Consider the following 13393-nt stretch of genomic DNA (forward strand, 5'->3'; position numbering starts at 1 on the left):
CTCCACAGCATCAAGGAAGTAGGTTTTCTCTATTCTTCTGCTCTGCTATCTTCATCATCTTCATAGTCACAATAAGGATAAGCAACTCGAGGGATCATGTCCTCCTATATAACAAGGACCAAAGTACAGAAGTGGAAAGATGGCAGATCCCACCAAAAAAAAAAAAAGAAGTTCCCTCTAAGAAATTCTCCAGAATACTTCCCCTCAGGTCTGTTCGGCCAGATTTGCACCAAAAGCCTATTCCTACAGCAATCATGGTAGGGGAATGGCAGTACAAAGAGTGATTTAAGATTAATCAAGTCTGAGGCTGGAAAAGGGCCAAGTTCCCAAATGGGGCAAACAGCTACCTGATGCACCAACAAAACACATGTCTGGGAAAGTGTAAGAGGGAAAGGAAGAGTTGTAATATAGGCAGTGTAGAAACGTGTCTCCATGAGTGCCTAAGCAAGAATTCCTGGAGAAAGTCTAATTCATGTTCTCCTCTGAACTTCAAGGCCTCAACTGAATAAAACAACCAACCAAACAAACAAAACAAAAACAAAAACCTTAAATCTCAACATGTCCAAGACTAACTTGTGAGTCTCATCAAAGTGGTCTCTTCTAATGATTTCTTTGTGAATAGCACCACCATTCCAGTTGTAAGAGCCAGAAAAACAGGAGTCATCATATTCTTTTTCCTCACCAGCTGTATCGAGTCCATCATCGAGTCCTGTTGATATAACCTCCAAAATAGCTCTTGGATCTACTACTTTTTTCACCTCCACTGACAGTATCCTACTCCAAGTCATTATCATCACCTTTTCCATGTAGCTCTGTAGGAATCTTCAGCTTGATTTCCCTGCATCTAATTTGACCTCCCACCAACATAGTTCTTCACATTACAGCTAAGGTGGCCTTTTTAAACACATGCTCATGCTTAAAATTTGCTTCCTGCTGCTCCTGGAATAAAGACCAAAATAAGGCTCTTCCCCAACTCTTCAGTCTGGAGAAGGAAATGGCAACCCACTCCAGTATTCCTGCCTAGATAATCCCGTGGACAGGGGAGCCTGGTGGGCTGATCTACACGGGGTCGCACAGAGTCGTACACGACTGAAGCGACTTAGCATACATACATGCATTAGAGAAGGAAACGGCAGCCCACTCCAGTGTTTTTGCCTGGAGAATCCCGGGGACAGAGGAGCCTGGTGGGCTGCTGTCTATGGGGTCGCACAGAGTCGGACACGACTGAAGATACTTACCAGCAGCAGCAGCAGCAGCAGCAGCAGCAGCAGCAGCAACTCTTCAGTCAGTTCAGTCTCTCAGTCGTGTCCGATTCTTTGAGACCCCACGGACTTCAGCACACCAGGCTTCCCTGTCTATCACCAACTCCTGGAGCCAACTCAAACTCATGTCCATCGCATCAGTGATGCCAACTCCCCAACTCTTAGCAATTCATTTAACTGGTTTTCTTTGAGCTTTCCACCCCACCTCAGACTTGTGCACTTGCCATTACTCCTGGCCCTTGCTATCCTTCATATCTCAGCTTAACCGTCATTCCCGCGGGAAAGCCTCTCCAAGCTTCTTAAGTAGGTCATAAAGAAGTCTGTGCCTTTCCTTCAGGGCACTTTTCTGCCTTAAGACTAAGATCTTCCGAAACAGGGAGCTAGTATCTCCTACAACATAACACCTGGCACATAGTAAGTGTACATTATATAGTTGTCGAATCAATATATACACTTCAAAGAAGAGTGGACGATGATAGATGTGGACCCAGTCTCAGAGAAAACACAAATGACGGCCGTGACCCACCAGCATGGCCCAGCAGCCTGGACCACAAGATTCGTTGCTCCTCCCAGCAGCTCCGCCCCTTGGGTCCAGCCCCTCCCTGCGGAGTCGTGGGGCGGGGCATAGAGGTCGCCTGACGTGACAGCAGCCTGCCTCTGATTGGGCTTCCAGGCGTGCCGGCTAGGAAAGGGGGCGTGCCCTCGTGCGCTGATTGGCTGGTGGGAAGCAGCTAGGCGGGCGGCGGCGGCGGCTGTGCGGGGGCGGGCGCTGGGAGGGACGGGACTGGGCAGGGCAGGGCTGGGAGGGCAGTAGCTGCGGGTAGGATGGGTCCTCATCGCCGGCTTCGCTAAGACTCGCTCGCGTGGGCTGCCCGCGGCGGGCCCGCAGTGGCCGCGGCGGCATGAAGGGCGCTCTGGGAAGTCCTGTGGCTGCGGCTGCCGCAGGCGCCGCGATGCAGGAGAGTTTCGGCTGCGTCGTGGCCAACCGCTTCCACCAGCTGCTAGACGATGAGTCTGACCCGTTCGACATCCTGCGCGAGGCCGAACGCCGGCGCCAGCAGCAGCTGCAGCGCAAGAGGCGCGACGAGGCGGCGGCGGCGGCGGCCGGGGCTGGCAACCGCGGCGGCAGGAGCCCGGCTGGGGCCTCGGGCCACAGACCCGGCGCGGGCGGCGGCCGGAGGGAGTCCCAGAAGGAGCGCAAGAGCCTCCCGGCCCCCAGCTCGCAACAGCCAGATAGCCCAGGGGGCGGCCCGCAGCCGCCCGGTACGCGCGCCCAGCCCAGCACCTGGGTGTCCCAGGGTGGGCGCGGTGGGCGGGGAGGGGAAGGAGAATGGGGTCATGGAGGTCACTCCTCCTCAGCCGCCCCAGGACCTGCTACTGCGAGACTGGGGTCGCTGGAACCTGTTCCAGAAAGGGAAGGGGGCGCTGGGAAGAGTTGACCGAAGTTGAGGGTCCCAGTGGCTGAGGAAGGTGGGAAAAAGGACAGGGTAGGGGGAGTGTCACGCCCCTTCTGGCCTTTCCCAGTCCCTTCTGGGAGCGAAGGAGAGTGCAGGCTTGGAGTAGGGGGTTTCTGAACGGTGGGACTGAGCCTTTACAAGTTGGGCAAAGTTGAGGGATATTTCTTAGGTGGTGTATGAGGGTGAACACTGGGGTCGTTGCCCGAGGGCTCTCAGATCTAAAACTAGCAGGGACCTTCTCCATCCTCCAGCCGAACCTCTGCAAGATTCGCGTCGGGAGGCGAAAAGAAGCGTTGTGGGAAGGAGGGAGGGGAGTGACTCTTAGGGAGAATGGAGGAGGGCGCTCCCGGCCCCTGGGGGTGGCGGCGAGAACTCGGGGTGTGTGAAAGGATCGCCGGGGTGAGGAGCTAGGGCCTCTGTGATGGAGGGAAGGCCTGGGTGACCGCGGGGGTGGGCTGTGACGTCAGGGCCGCGAGCAGAATGCGGCGGGGGTTGACGCGGGGTCCCCGGCGCCTTCCAAGCTCTGTGCCTTCACCCATCCACCTCCCTTACGGTGGCTTACAACAGTCATCCCGCACGGGTTTTCAATACAGCAAGTAGTGTTGATGGCTTGTGTAACTTGTCATTAACTCAGGCTGCTTTAAGAAAAGCGTTTTTAACCTTTTCAACAAGAATATGCAAAGTTCCCCACTCCCTGCTTAGCCAGAATGGCCAGTGCAAAGCTTGGTGTACTACTGACTGCATCTAGGCATGGATGGTGCTTAAGAGTCGTTTCTCACCTGAACTGCTTCAGTGGTAAAGCCTCCAAGATTCCACCTGTGTTTCCTCTGTTTTCCAAAAATAAAATAGTGGTCCTAAGGTTTCCGAAAAAAGTTTTAAGATGCATGATTCGACCACTCCAGCCAGTGTTTGGGAGTGTATTCAACTCGGCTTTACTGGCTTGTTCCTTGCTTGATAAAAATTGTCAGCCCAGTCCTGAGAGAATAATTCCTGACTTGAGTGTTGGTGCCCTGACTTCTGCAGCTAGGTAATGTTTACCTCTATCTGTGCAGAGTTCAATCCAGCAATATCTCTTGAGAATCAGAAAATTAAGTCATTATAATATTATTTTAAATGCCGTTGAGATATCCCAAGATTTCTTGATAGGCAAGTACATATATAAGCCTATTTAAACACTGAGTGAGACTTGAGATATATTGTACATTTTGTATATGTTCTATTTTTCTCTTAAATCTATTTAGATAAATATCATAGTAATAAAAGAATTGGACAGGCTAAGCTTTATTTTTTAACAAGTGAAAATATGTATTATCTTTTCATGAGAAACAGAATTTAGTTTTCTCTGTTAATGTATTGTTTTTAACCTTACTAGTAAAATTGTCATGCATTTTTGTTGTATTTTAAACAATTCAGAAGTGTATGAAGTAAAATGAAAAATCCATACTTTTCTTACTGTTAACACTTGGTATTTACACATATAAATGCACAGAGCTACTTCTTTTTTTTCCCCTAAATTTCAGATGTTATAAACTCAGTTGCAGCCTGCATTTAGCATAATAAATAAACTTAGCATTATAATGTAGTATGCTAATAACTTTTTCTGTCAATTGTTTATAATCCAGGTGATCTGGTTTTTGAGATCTGTGTTAAAGAACTTTAGTTAATTTTGTAGTTAGAATGGACGTTTTGTAGTTCTAGTTCTTTTTCAAGTGTGTTATTTTAGGAGCAAACAACTCATTAATTTTCATTTGTGCAGTTACTGTACTGAATTTATCTGTAATGGGTGTTAGAGAGCTACCCTCTTAAGGTTTTGTAACCCTAATTGATATGGACTGTACTTCTCTAACACTAAAATTTTTTAAGTTTATTTGGCTATTAAAAGTGAATGCTTAGTGTAGACAAGAGTCAAAGTCAAAACAAGTTTGACATATTAACAAACATTAGTCACAAAAGGATGTGAAAATCATAAGATTTTCCCATAGAAATAGATTTTTAATATCCATTGCTATTTAACAATATAGACCCTTACTCAAAAAATTTATTCTTTAAGTCTTCAGAGGCTGTTTCAGCTTTGCTATTCCTGGCTTTTCAGAACTTCTCCAAGTCAAAGCTCAACTTTATTTCAGGGAAATCACACTGTAAATTTTACAGTATTCTGTCTCTTTATGTGGGCTGGGGTTAGATCAGTGATCAGACTGCAAATGCCAGCCTTTTATTTCGAAAGGGCTAGTAAAATTCAGTGTTTGCATTATCCACTTGGAGCTGCTGATCCAGCACAGAATGACTAGCTTCAGTTGCAGTCCTGATCTCTTAGTAGTAAGTTGTGGGAAAAACTGGATCTCTATTATCTTTGTTTTTTGGATTTTGGAAGGAAAATGAAATGTTTGCAGGGTATTGATAATTATTCTAATAAATTGCCAGGTCATATTTAATGCTTTTCAACTTATACACAGAAGCTCTGGAAGATGCTGTAGTATAAAGTATGTAGCAAATGTCATTTTAAGTTTTGAATGATGAATTCCAAATTTAATTGATACAGTTTTAAACATAACTTTGAAAACTGGAAGGTGGAAATAAGCTCTTAAGTATGATTAAGTGGAGATATTTAGTATAAGTTATAGGTTATTGATAGGAAATTTGAAACTGTATTAAAATAACTTTTTACATTGAGGGAAAAGTATTACTGTTGAGGTACTTGCTGATGGCTATTATGTCATAGTCTGTTACAGTTTCAACTTGTTACTTAACTTTCATAATAACATTTTTGCCTTACATTTTAAATGCCTCTTCCAAATTTGATCTCTCTTAGTAACATGTGTGCCCTTGGATATGGCTTTGCATACTCCTGGACAGCTGGGTATGAGTGTTGGTCTCTGTTTTATTTCTGAAATAAAAGCATAATGCTTTGTTCATGATAACAGCTTTCCTGTATCCTAAACATGTCACAAGTTTAGATTGTGGCTTCAGGATTCAAATCAGATTTGAGCATTTCCTAGGTTATGGGACATTAACTTAAGATTGAACTTAGATCTATTGTGTAACATTTCACATTTCAAGTAATTAACTAACAAGTAATAAATTGAACAGTTTTGTGTTAGTGATGTTGCAAACATGATTTTTGCTTTAAAATGAGGTCAGTAAGCTATTGAAACTGGGTTAATATTTACATGTGCCTTCTTTATAAACTTTTGATAGAAAATGTTAAATGGGAAAATAGAATACAGGTAAACATATATTCTTAAGAGTCATGAGTATCTCCTAAGTAAGAAAGGAACCCAATAGTTTAAATAATACCCACTAATTCAAGTACATTTAATATATTTTTACAACCATACAATGAATGTGAAGGGTGACTTATACCAAGAAAAATCAAAGCTACTAAAATAAAAATTATACATAATATTGGAGATGGAGACCTACTAAATGTATACAAGGAAAGAATAAACATATTTTTGGAAGATTACTTAAGAAGTAACAATGTTCTTTATAATACATTGATATTTATCAAATAATAGATGCCTTAAGACGTAGACTCTGCTGAAAAAAAGTGTCAAAACTGAGAAGGGTGAAGGGAGAACAGGGAACACTGGAGTGGCCCCAGCCCCAGCCTCCTCAGTGCTGGCCTCTCCATGGACAGGAGATACCCCTTCAAACGCTGGCCGGCCCTTCCATGAGTTGGCAAATACCAACTTGGCCTCATATTTGAGAAGTGTGATTATAAATGTATAAATCCCATCAAAGAACAGGAAAATCTGGTTTCAAATGAGAAAAATTATAATGATACAAACTATTGAAAAATGAAAATTTTAGTAGGTAATGAATGATAAACTATAGGTGGGGTTCCAAATACAGGGTATTTGTCTTTTACTTTTCTGGAAAGACCTTAACTACCATGTTTTGATAAAGCTGCTCTTGTGAAATGTAGTTGATATATATCTTCAATAGCTATCACAAAGTCATTGTGAGACAATTAATTGTAGGTTAGTTGGTATAATTTATCTTATCATAGTTTATAGGACATAAGGGAAAGCATATGCTTCAATGGTAATGTCAAAGTTTTATTAAAAGACAACTCTGAGCAGTAGTAGTATCAGCAACTTTTTTTCTTCTCTGAAGTTTTTCAAACTTCCCAAATTTTCCTATGACATTGATTTCTAGAAAAGTAAAATTTAAAAGTACTTGTAATAACGTGCTGCTGCAGACTTTGGGTTCTAGTTCTCCGCTTTGATTTCTCCCTCTCAGGCCAGAAGCGAACTCCCAGAAGAGGGGAGCAGCAAGGATGGAGTGATAGCCGAGGGACAGAGGTGACGCTTGATAGAGCAGAGCGGAGATCCTACAGGGAATATCGACCCTATGACACCGAGAGGCAGGCGGATTTTACACCTGAGAAGTTTACAGATGAAAAGTAGGTACTGCAGACCTCAGCTTAGAGGGTTGGAGGAACCAGGATTTTCAGAGGGTAGGAGCCTTTGCAAACTTTTGGTGGTGCTAGTCCTGGGAATAGTTTGCCAATCTAACTAACAAATCACACTGCTTTAGGTAACACATGAAGGATCTTCCGTTGGTTCAGGAAATGATTACAAAATAAAAAGTGGATAATTTATTGATAACTTTGAAAGACGTTCTTATAACAAACTCTACAGAAGTATGCTAAATTTTCTTTTGAAGTTTAGGCCAGAGGTATAATTATGTTCTTGATTTAGTAGAACTAATTTGGGCCACTAATGAATTTAAACAAATTTATGATGAAATTTGACCAAAAAACTGATAGAATGTGTGATGCCAGTTTAAGGCTTTCATGCCTTCTCTAGAGAGTGCTCTGACCTGGAAGATGGTCTCAGGCTGATACAGTCTGAGTAATATGGCAGTATGTAGGCTATCATACCCACCTGAACACAGGAAGCAGTTCTTAATGTCTTATGCTTAGTATTAACAGGATGGATACTTGCTGCCTCAAGTTTTTAATTATTAAACCTACATAGCACCAGATTTAGGTTAAAGCAAAACTGCTTGTGAATCACATTTAAAGGAATAGAAAGTTTAAAAAACTAAAAGAGACTAGAATAGTGTACAGTTTAATGTCAAGGGCTGTGTTGTTCCCAAAGTCTTTTAACTTCTTGACTACATATTTCGTTACACATTCAAAACAGAGATGGTATATCTGCCACCATGTTAGAGGATGAAGGCAAGAGAAAGGTTTAATTCTGCTTTTTGGGGGTGATTAGTTCAAATTAGCTATGCAACGACTATAGTCTGCTTGCTTACAGAAAGCCTTCTAGATCAGAGCTGCTTATTTGGGGAAGCATTTGTCTATTTTCCCCCTACTTCAGGGATTTATTCTGTAGAAATAAAGAAATTATAACTCAGGTTTCCAGCTTTTTTAGTAGCAAAATTATGAGTTGTTTTTAAAGGATAAGTCTTTATATATTAACATGAAAAAAATGCCTTATTCAGGGATGATTTACAGAAAGTTGCAAGAATTGTATAAGAAATCCCCCAAAATCCATCCAGATGCTCCAAAAACTTTTTACCACCTTTTCTTTATCATACTCCTTCCTTTCTCTCCCCTCCTCTTTCTCCTTTTCTCTCTCTGTTACACACACACACATACACATCTTTTTTCTTTGGCTTTTGAGAATAAGATGCAGGAATGTTTCCTAAAAACATGGTTCAGTTATCAAACTCATTAACATTGGTGCAATACTTATTATCTAATTATCTGAATCATGTAATCTATAGACTACTGAAACTGTACCAATTGTCCTATTAATATGCCTTTCAGTTCAGTTCAGTCGCTCAGTCGTGTCTGATCTTTGCGACCCCATGAATCGCAGCATGCCGGTCCTCCCTGTCCATCACCAACTCCCGGAGTTCACCCAAATTCATGTCCATTGAGTCCGTGATGCCATCCAGCCATCTCATCCTCTGTTGTCCCCTTCTCTTCCTGCCCCCAATCCCTCCCATCATCAGAGTCTTTTCCAATGAGTCAACTCTTCGCATGAGGTGGCCAAAGTATTGGAGTTTCAGCTTCAGCATCAATCCTTCCAATGAACACCCAGGACTGGTCTCCTTTAGGATGGACTGGTTGGATCTCCTTGCAGTCCAAGGGACTCACAAGAGTCTTCTCCAGCACCACAGTTCAAAAGCATCAATTCTTCGGTGCTTGGCTTTCTTCACAGTCCAACTCTCACATCCATACATGACTCCTGGAAAAACCATAGCCTTGACTAGATGGACCTTTGTTGGCAAAGCAATATCTCTGTTTTTTAATATGCTAGCAAAAGAAAAAAAAATCAGTTCAGAGTCCAGGAATGTGCATTACATTTACTTATGTATTTATTTAGGCTGCTTTGGGTCTTTGTTGTGGTACATGAGGGCTTCTCTCATTAGGGCACATGGGCTTCTCATTGCAGAGCATGGGCTCTAGAATGCACCGGCTCTCCAATTGGGCTTAGTTGCCCCATGGCTTAGTTCCCCCTGACCAGGGATTGAACCCACATCCCCTGCATTAGAACGCAAATTCTTAACCACTGAATCACCAGTGAGGTTCCGTGTATTGCATTTAGTCTTAAGACAGCTCTTTAGTTTTTCATTTATTTATGGAGTTGACATTTTTGAAGAACATCAACCAGTTATTCTGTAGAACAGTCCAGATTTGAGTCTGCTGTTTCCTCATGAGACAAGGTTCTGCATTTTGGCAGGGATACATTAGAAGTGTGATGTCTGTGTCCTTCCCAGTGTATCATATTAGGAATATGTAGGAAATGTTTACTTTCAAGGAAATTTGAAAATATTTTTTGTGAAGTCTTACACTATCAGAAAAGATAATTTTCCTCTTTTCTTAAAAAATACTTTTCATTTGATAAGCAGGCATAAGATCTTTAATAAAAGTAATTTTATAGTCACTTTAGAAAATTCGGAAAATGAATAAAATTAAAAAAAATTTAAACCACTCTTTTACCATTTAAGATGACTACTGTTTAACTCTTCGCCAATTCATATACACTGAGTACTATATATTCTTTCTTTTCCACTTGACAAGTAGAAGTCATTAACGATGATGTCATGGACAGTGTTGGTAAGCATTTCTAATGGTTCTGTTATGATCTTTTGTTTGGAGTATTACAGTGTAATTATTCCATTAGCATTGGATCTTTGCTCAGCTTTCAGCTTTTTGCTTCATGAATAATACTCAGTGAGCAGCCTTTTACACATACAAGGCCTTTCCTAGATGTAGTTCTTAAAGTAGGAATCCCAATTAGGGTCTTAAAGCAGTGGTTCTCCACTGAGTATCATGTATCCAAATCTGGGACCCAGCTGGTACTTCAGTGTGAGGTTGGATTGGTACCTGTAGTGTGAAACAAACAAAAATTGGAGGGGACTATTAATACATAGTGGCAAATCACCATGCTAGTAACATGTCAGCTTATTCTGTTGCTGTTAATAGTAATCTATAAGAGCATTTCTCGTAGCACTTTCTGTAGACTTCAGTATGATAAAATTTGATCGTTGTTTATTTGATATCTATACATGTTTATTGGGCATGTTTATTGTATATAGGATTTCGATAATCTTAACAGACTACTTAATTCAGTCCTCTCAATTTATGGATAAGGATATACCCAGAGTTTTAGTGGCGTGGATTTTTATTCCCTTAGAGCAGAACATAGTTTTCACATAGAAGCAATAGCCATGGATGGTGCTGCAAGTAACTGTCATGTGGCTTAGGTACAGAGATCAACCGTGTCACGTGTATATATTCTGGGAATGCAGCTACTGTTTTTAATGCAGTAAGATTTTTCTTTATTCTCCAAATGAGGAACTCTTAAGTAAACTCTTAGATCAGACTGTTAGGAAATTAGTCTGGATAATTATTCTGACTCCATACAGTTTGATTCTTTCTTTGGCTCTTTCTGCGGTTTACTTCTGGTCATTTAAGGTCGGCTCCAGTTCTAAAAGAATCACTTACTCAGAAGTCTAAATTTTTTTTTCTTCCTCACCAGAAAGAATTTTTAAAACTTGTTTAGTTCAGTTCAGTTGCTCATTCATGTCCGACTCTTTGCGACCCCATGGACTACAGCATGCCAGGCTTCCCTGTCCATCACCAACTCCTGGAGCCTTAAAACTTGTAGTAAAATGATAAAGAATCTGCCTGCCAATGGGGGAGATGCAAGAGATGCAGGTTCAATCCCTGGGTCAGGAAGATCCCTTGGAGTAGGAAATGGCAACCCACTCCAGTATTCTTGCCTGGAAAATCGCATGGACAGAGGAGCCTGGTAGGCTACAGTCCATGGGGTCACAAAGAGTTGGACACGACTGAACAGGCACACATGATGATGCATCGCATGTTTAAGTGTACAGTGCAGTGGCATTAAATACATTCTGATTGTTATGCAACCATCACCACTAGCCACCTCCAGAAAACTTTTCATCTTCCCAAGTTATACCCATTAAACATTAACTCCCAATTCCTCCCTCCATGAACTTCATTCCCTTTACCTGTAAAACCTGTACCCATGTCTACTTATTAGGACTACAGTAAGAGAGTAGATTACAGGGATGTAATAGATGGGGAAACTGGAAACAGTGGGAGCCTTTATGTTTTTTGGCTCCAAAATCACTGCAGATGGTGACTGCAGCCATGAAATTAAAAGACACTTACTCCTTAGAAGGAAAATTATGACCAACCTAGACAGCATATTAAAAAGCAGAGACATTACTTTGCCGACAAAGGTCTGTCTAGTCAAGGCTATGGTTTTTCCAGTAGCCATGTATGGGTGTGAGAGTTGGACTATAAAGAAAGCTGAGCGTTGAAGAAGTGATGCTTTTGAACTGTGGTGTTGGAAAATATGCTTGAGAATCCCTTGGACTATGAGGAGATCTAACTAGTCCATCCTAAAGGAGATCAGTCCTGAGTGTTCTTTGGAAGGACTGACGTTGAAGCTGAAACTCCAATACTGTGGCCACCTGATGTGAAGAGCTGACTCATTTGAAAAGATGCTTTCCCTGATGCTGGGAAAGATTAAGGGCAGGAGGAGAAGGGGACGACAGAGGATGAGATGGTTGGATGGCATCACTGACTCAATTGACATGAATTTGGGTAAACTCCAGCAGTTGGTGATGGACAGGGAGGCCTGGCATGCTGCGGTCTATGGGGTCACAAAGAGTCGGACACGACTGAGTGAGTGAACTGAATTGAACTGAAAAGTGGGATGGGATGTTGGCCCAGTGTAATATTGTTTTCTTTTTGCTTGTATGTCACATTAAAGCTTCCTAAGTGGAGTCGAGGATTCCTCAATGCTTACCAACCTATAAAGAAATAGAGGATATCTTTTATAAGAAGGGAATTGTAAGGAAGCACTTGAGAATATTTTTAACTGGGAGGTGGGGTAGAGGTGGGGTAAACCTGTGGGATAAAAAAAAATTATTTAAGGGATTAAAATAAACCAGACCACAAAGCTGTTTTGGGGACCAGTTTCAGTTACTATCATATTTTTAATGAATTTGTTATTTTATCAGTATCTCATCTAGATTTCATGTACATTTAAACCTAATTTTTACTGCTGGCATTATTTTCCACATATGCTTTTATGCTTCATTTCCTCTCAGTTTTTAGGTAGATGCCTTTTATGGCCCTGTCCAGCTTTCCGGTTAAGAACTTACTGTTACTTTTCATTTATTATTGTTTTAGAACTCTGCTTTAGATGTTTGCTGTAATGTGGAATCATATTCTACAACAGTCTCCATTTAAAATTTTGGTTTTGGTCTGAGGAGGTGGGAGACAGAAAAAGCCAACTTGGGAAACTGATTTAGGGTGATGTTTCTTGAAAGAGACTGGCATAAAGTTAATGATCAGTGCTTCTGTATTTTTCATCTTTTTGAGTAAGGAGAATTGTGAATTTTGTGTGTTTTTATCCACGATCTATAGTTGCTTTTTAAAGTAACATTTTCAGCCCTGAAATACATCTCCAGTTCCGGTGTTTGAGCCACTAATGTCACTAGATTTCAATAAGTAATTTGTTGCTTTCAGTGTTTTTCAAAGTCTTGACAAATTAATAAATATATAATTCATCTTATTAAACTAAGGTTTAACAGTGAAAAAGATGAGATTCTTCCTGCAGAAGCTTTGGGTCTGGTGAAGGAGAAACAAGTCCCCATAAAGAGTGACTGTGACCAGATGGTAGCAGAGAACAGTGAGGAGAAGTGCACAGTCAGGCCCTGGATCCAGGGGGTGTGGCAGGGGAAGAGAAAAGGCAGATTCTTTGCTTGGATACTTCTGTGATGTATCTAAGCCCTTGGTTAGTGTTGGTCATGTATCTTCAGGGACATGAGGTGACACGGAGAAATGTCCAAGAAGTAACTGTCTTTATGACCGAGAATCAGAGATCCCCAAATGAGAGACACAGGGGCACATGAAGGGGTCACATATCAATAGCATAGAGATGAGGATGGTGCATGCAGCAGTGGGGAGGCTGGAATGCTGATATTCTTAAAGACAAATGGGTGGGTATCCAGAAGAATGGTATCCAAGACACGTTCCTTAAAAAGACAAAGTGTGGAACCTTTCTTTATATGTGACTGCAGTGCCTGGCTCTGAGAAGTCGAATTGGGTGCCCAAGAAGCAGGATGGGTACCTTGTGTATGTTTGGATGTTACCTATTGCAAAAAGAACTT

General features: G+C 41.7%; 1 protein-coding gene across 1 annotated transcript in view; it reads left to right on the forward strand.

The window, feature by feature from the left end:
• HABP4 (hyaluronan binding protein 4) overlaps positions 2044-13393 on the forward strand; it is a 36072-nt gene continuing 24722 nt past the window's right edge. The window contains exons 1-2 of the mRNA XM_018052483.1: positions 2044-2525; positions 6962-7124. Coding sequence (XP_017907972.1) covers positions 2165-2525; positions 6962-7124 — 524 coding nt within the window. The 5' untranslated portion in view covers positions 2044-2164. The remainder of the gene's footprint in view (positions 2526-6961; positions 7125-13393) is intronic.

This window comes from Capra hircus, chromosome 8, assembly GCF_001704415.2.
Source record: "Capra hircus breed San Clemente chromosome 8, ASM170441v1, whole genome shotgun sequence".
Classification (NCBI taxonomy): Eukaryota; Metazoa; Chordata; class Mammalia; order Artiodactyla; family Bovidae; genus Capra; species Capra hircus.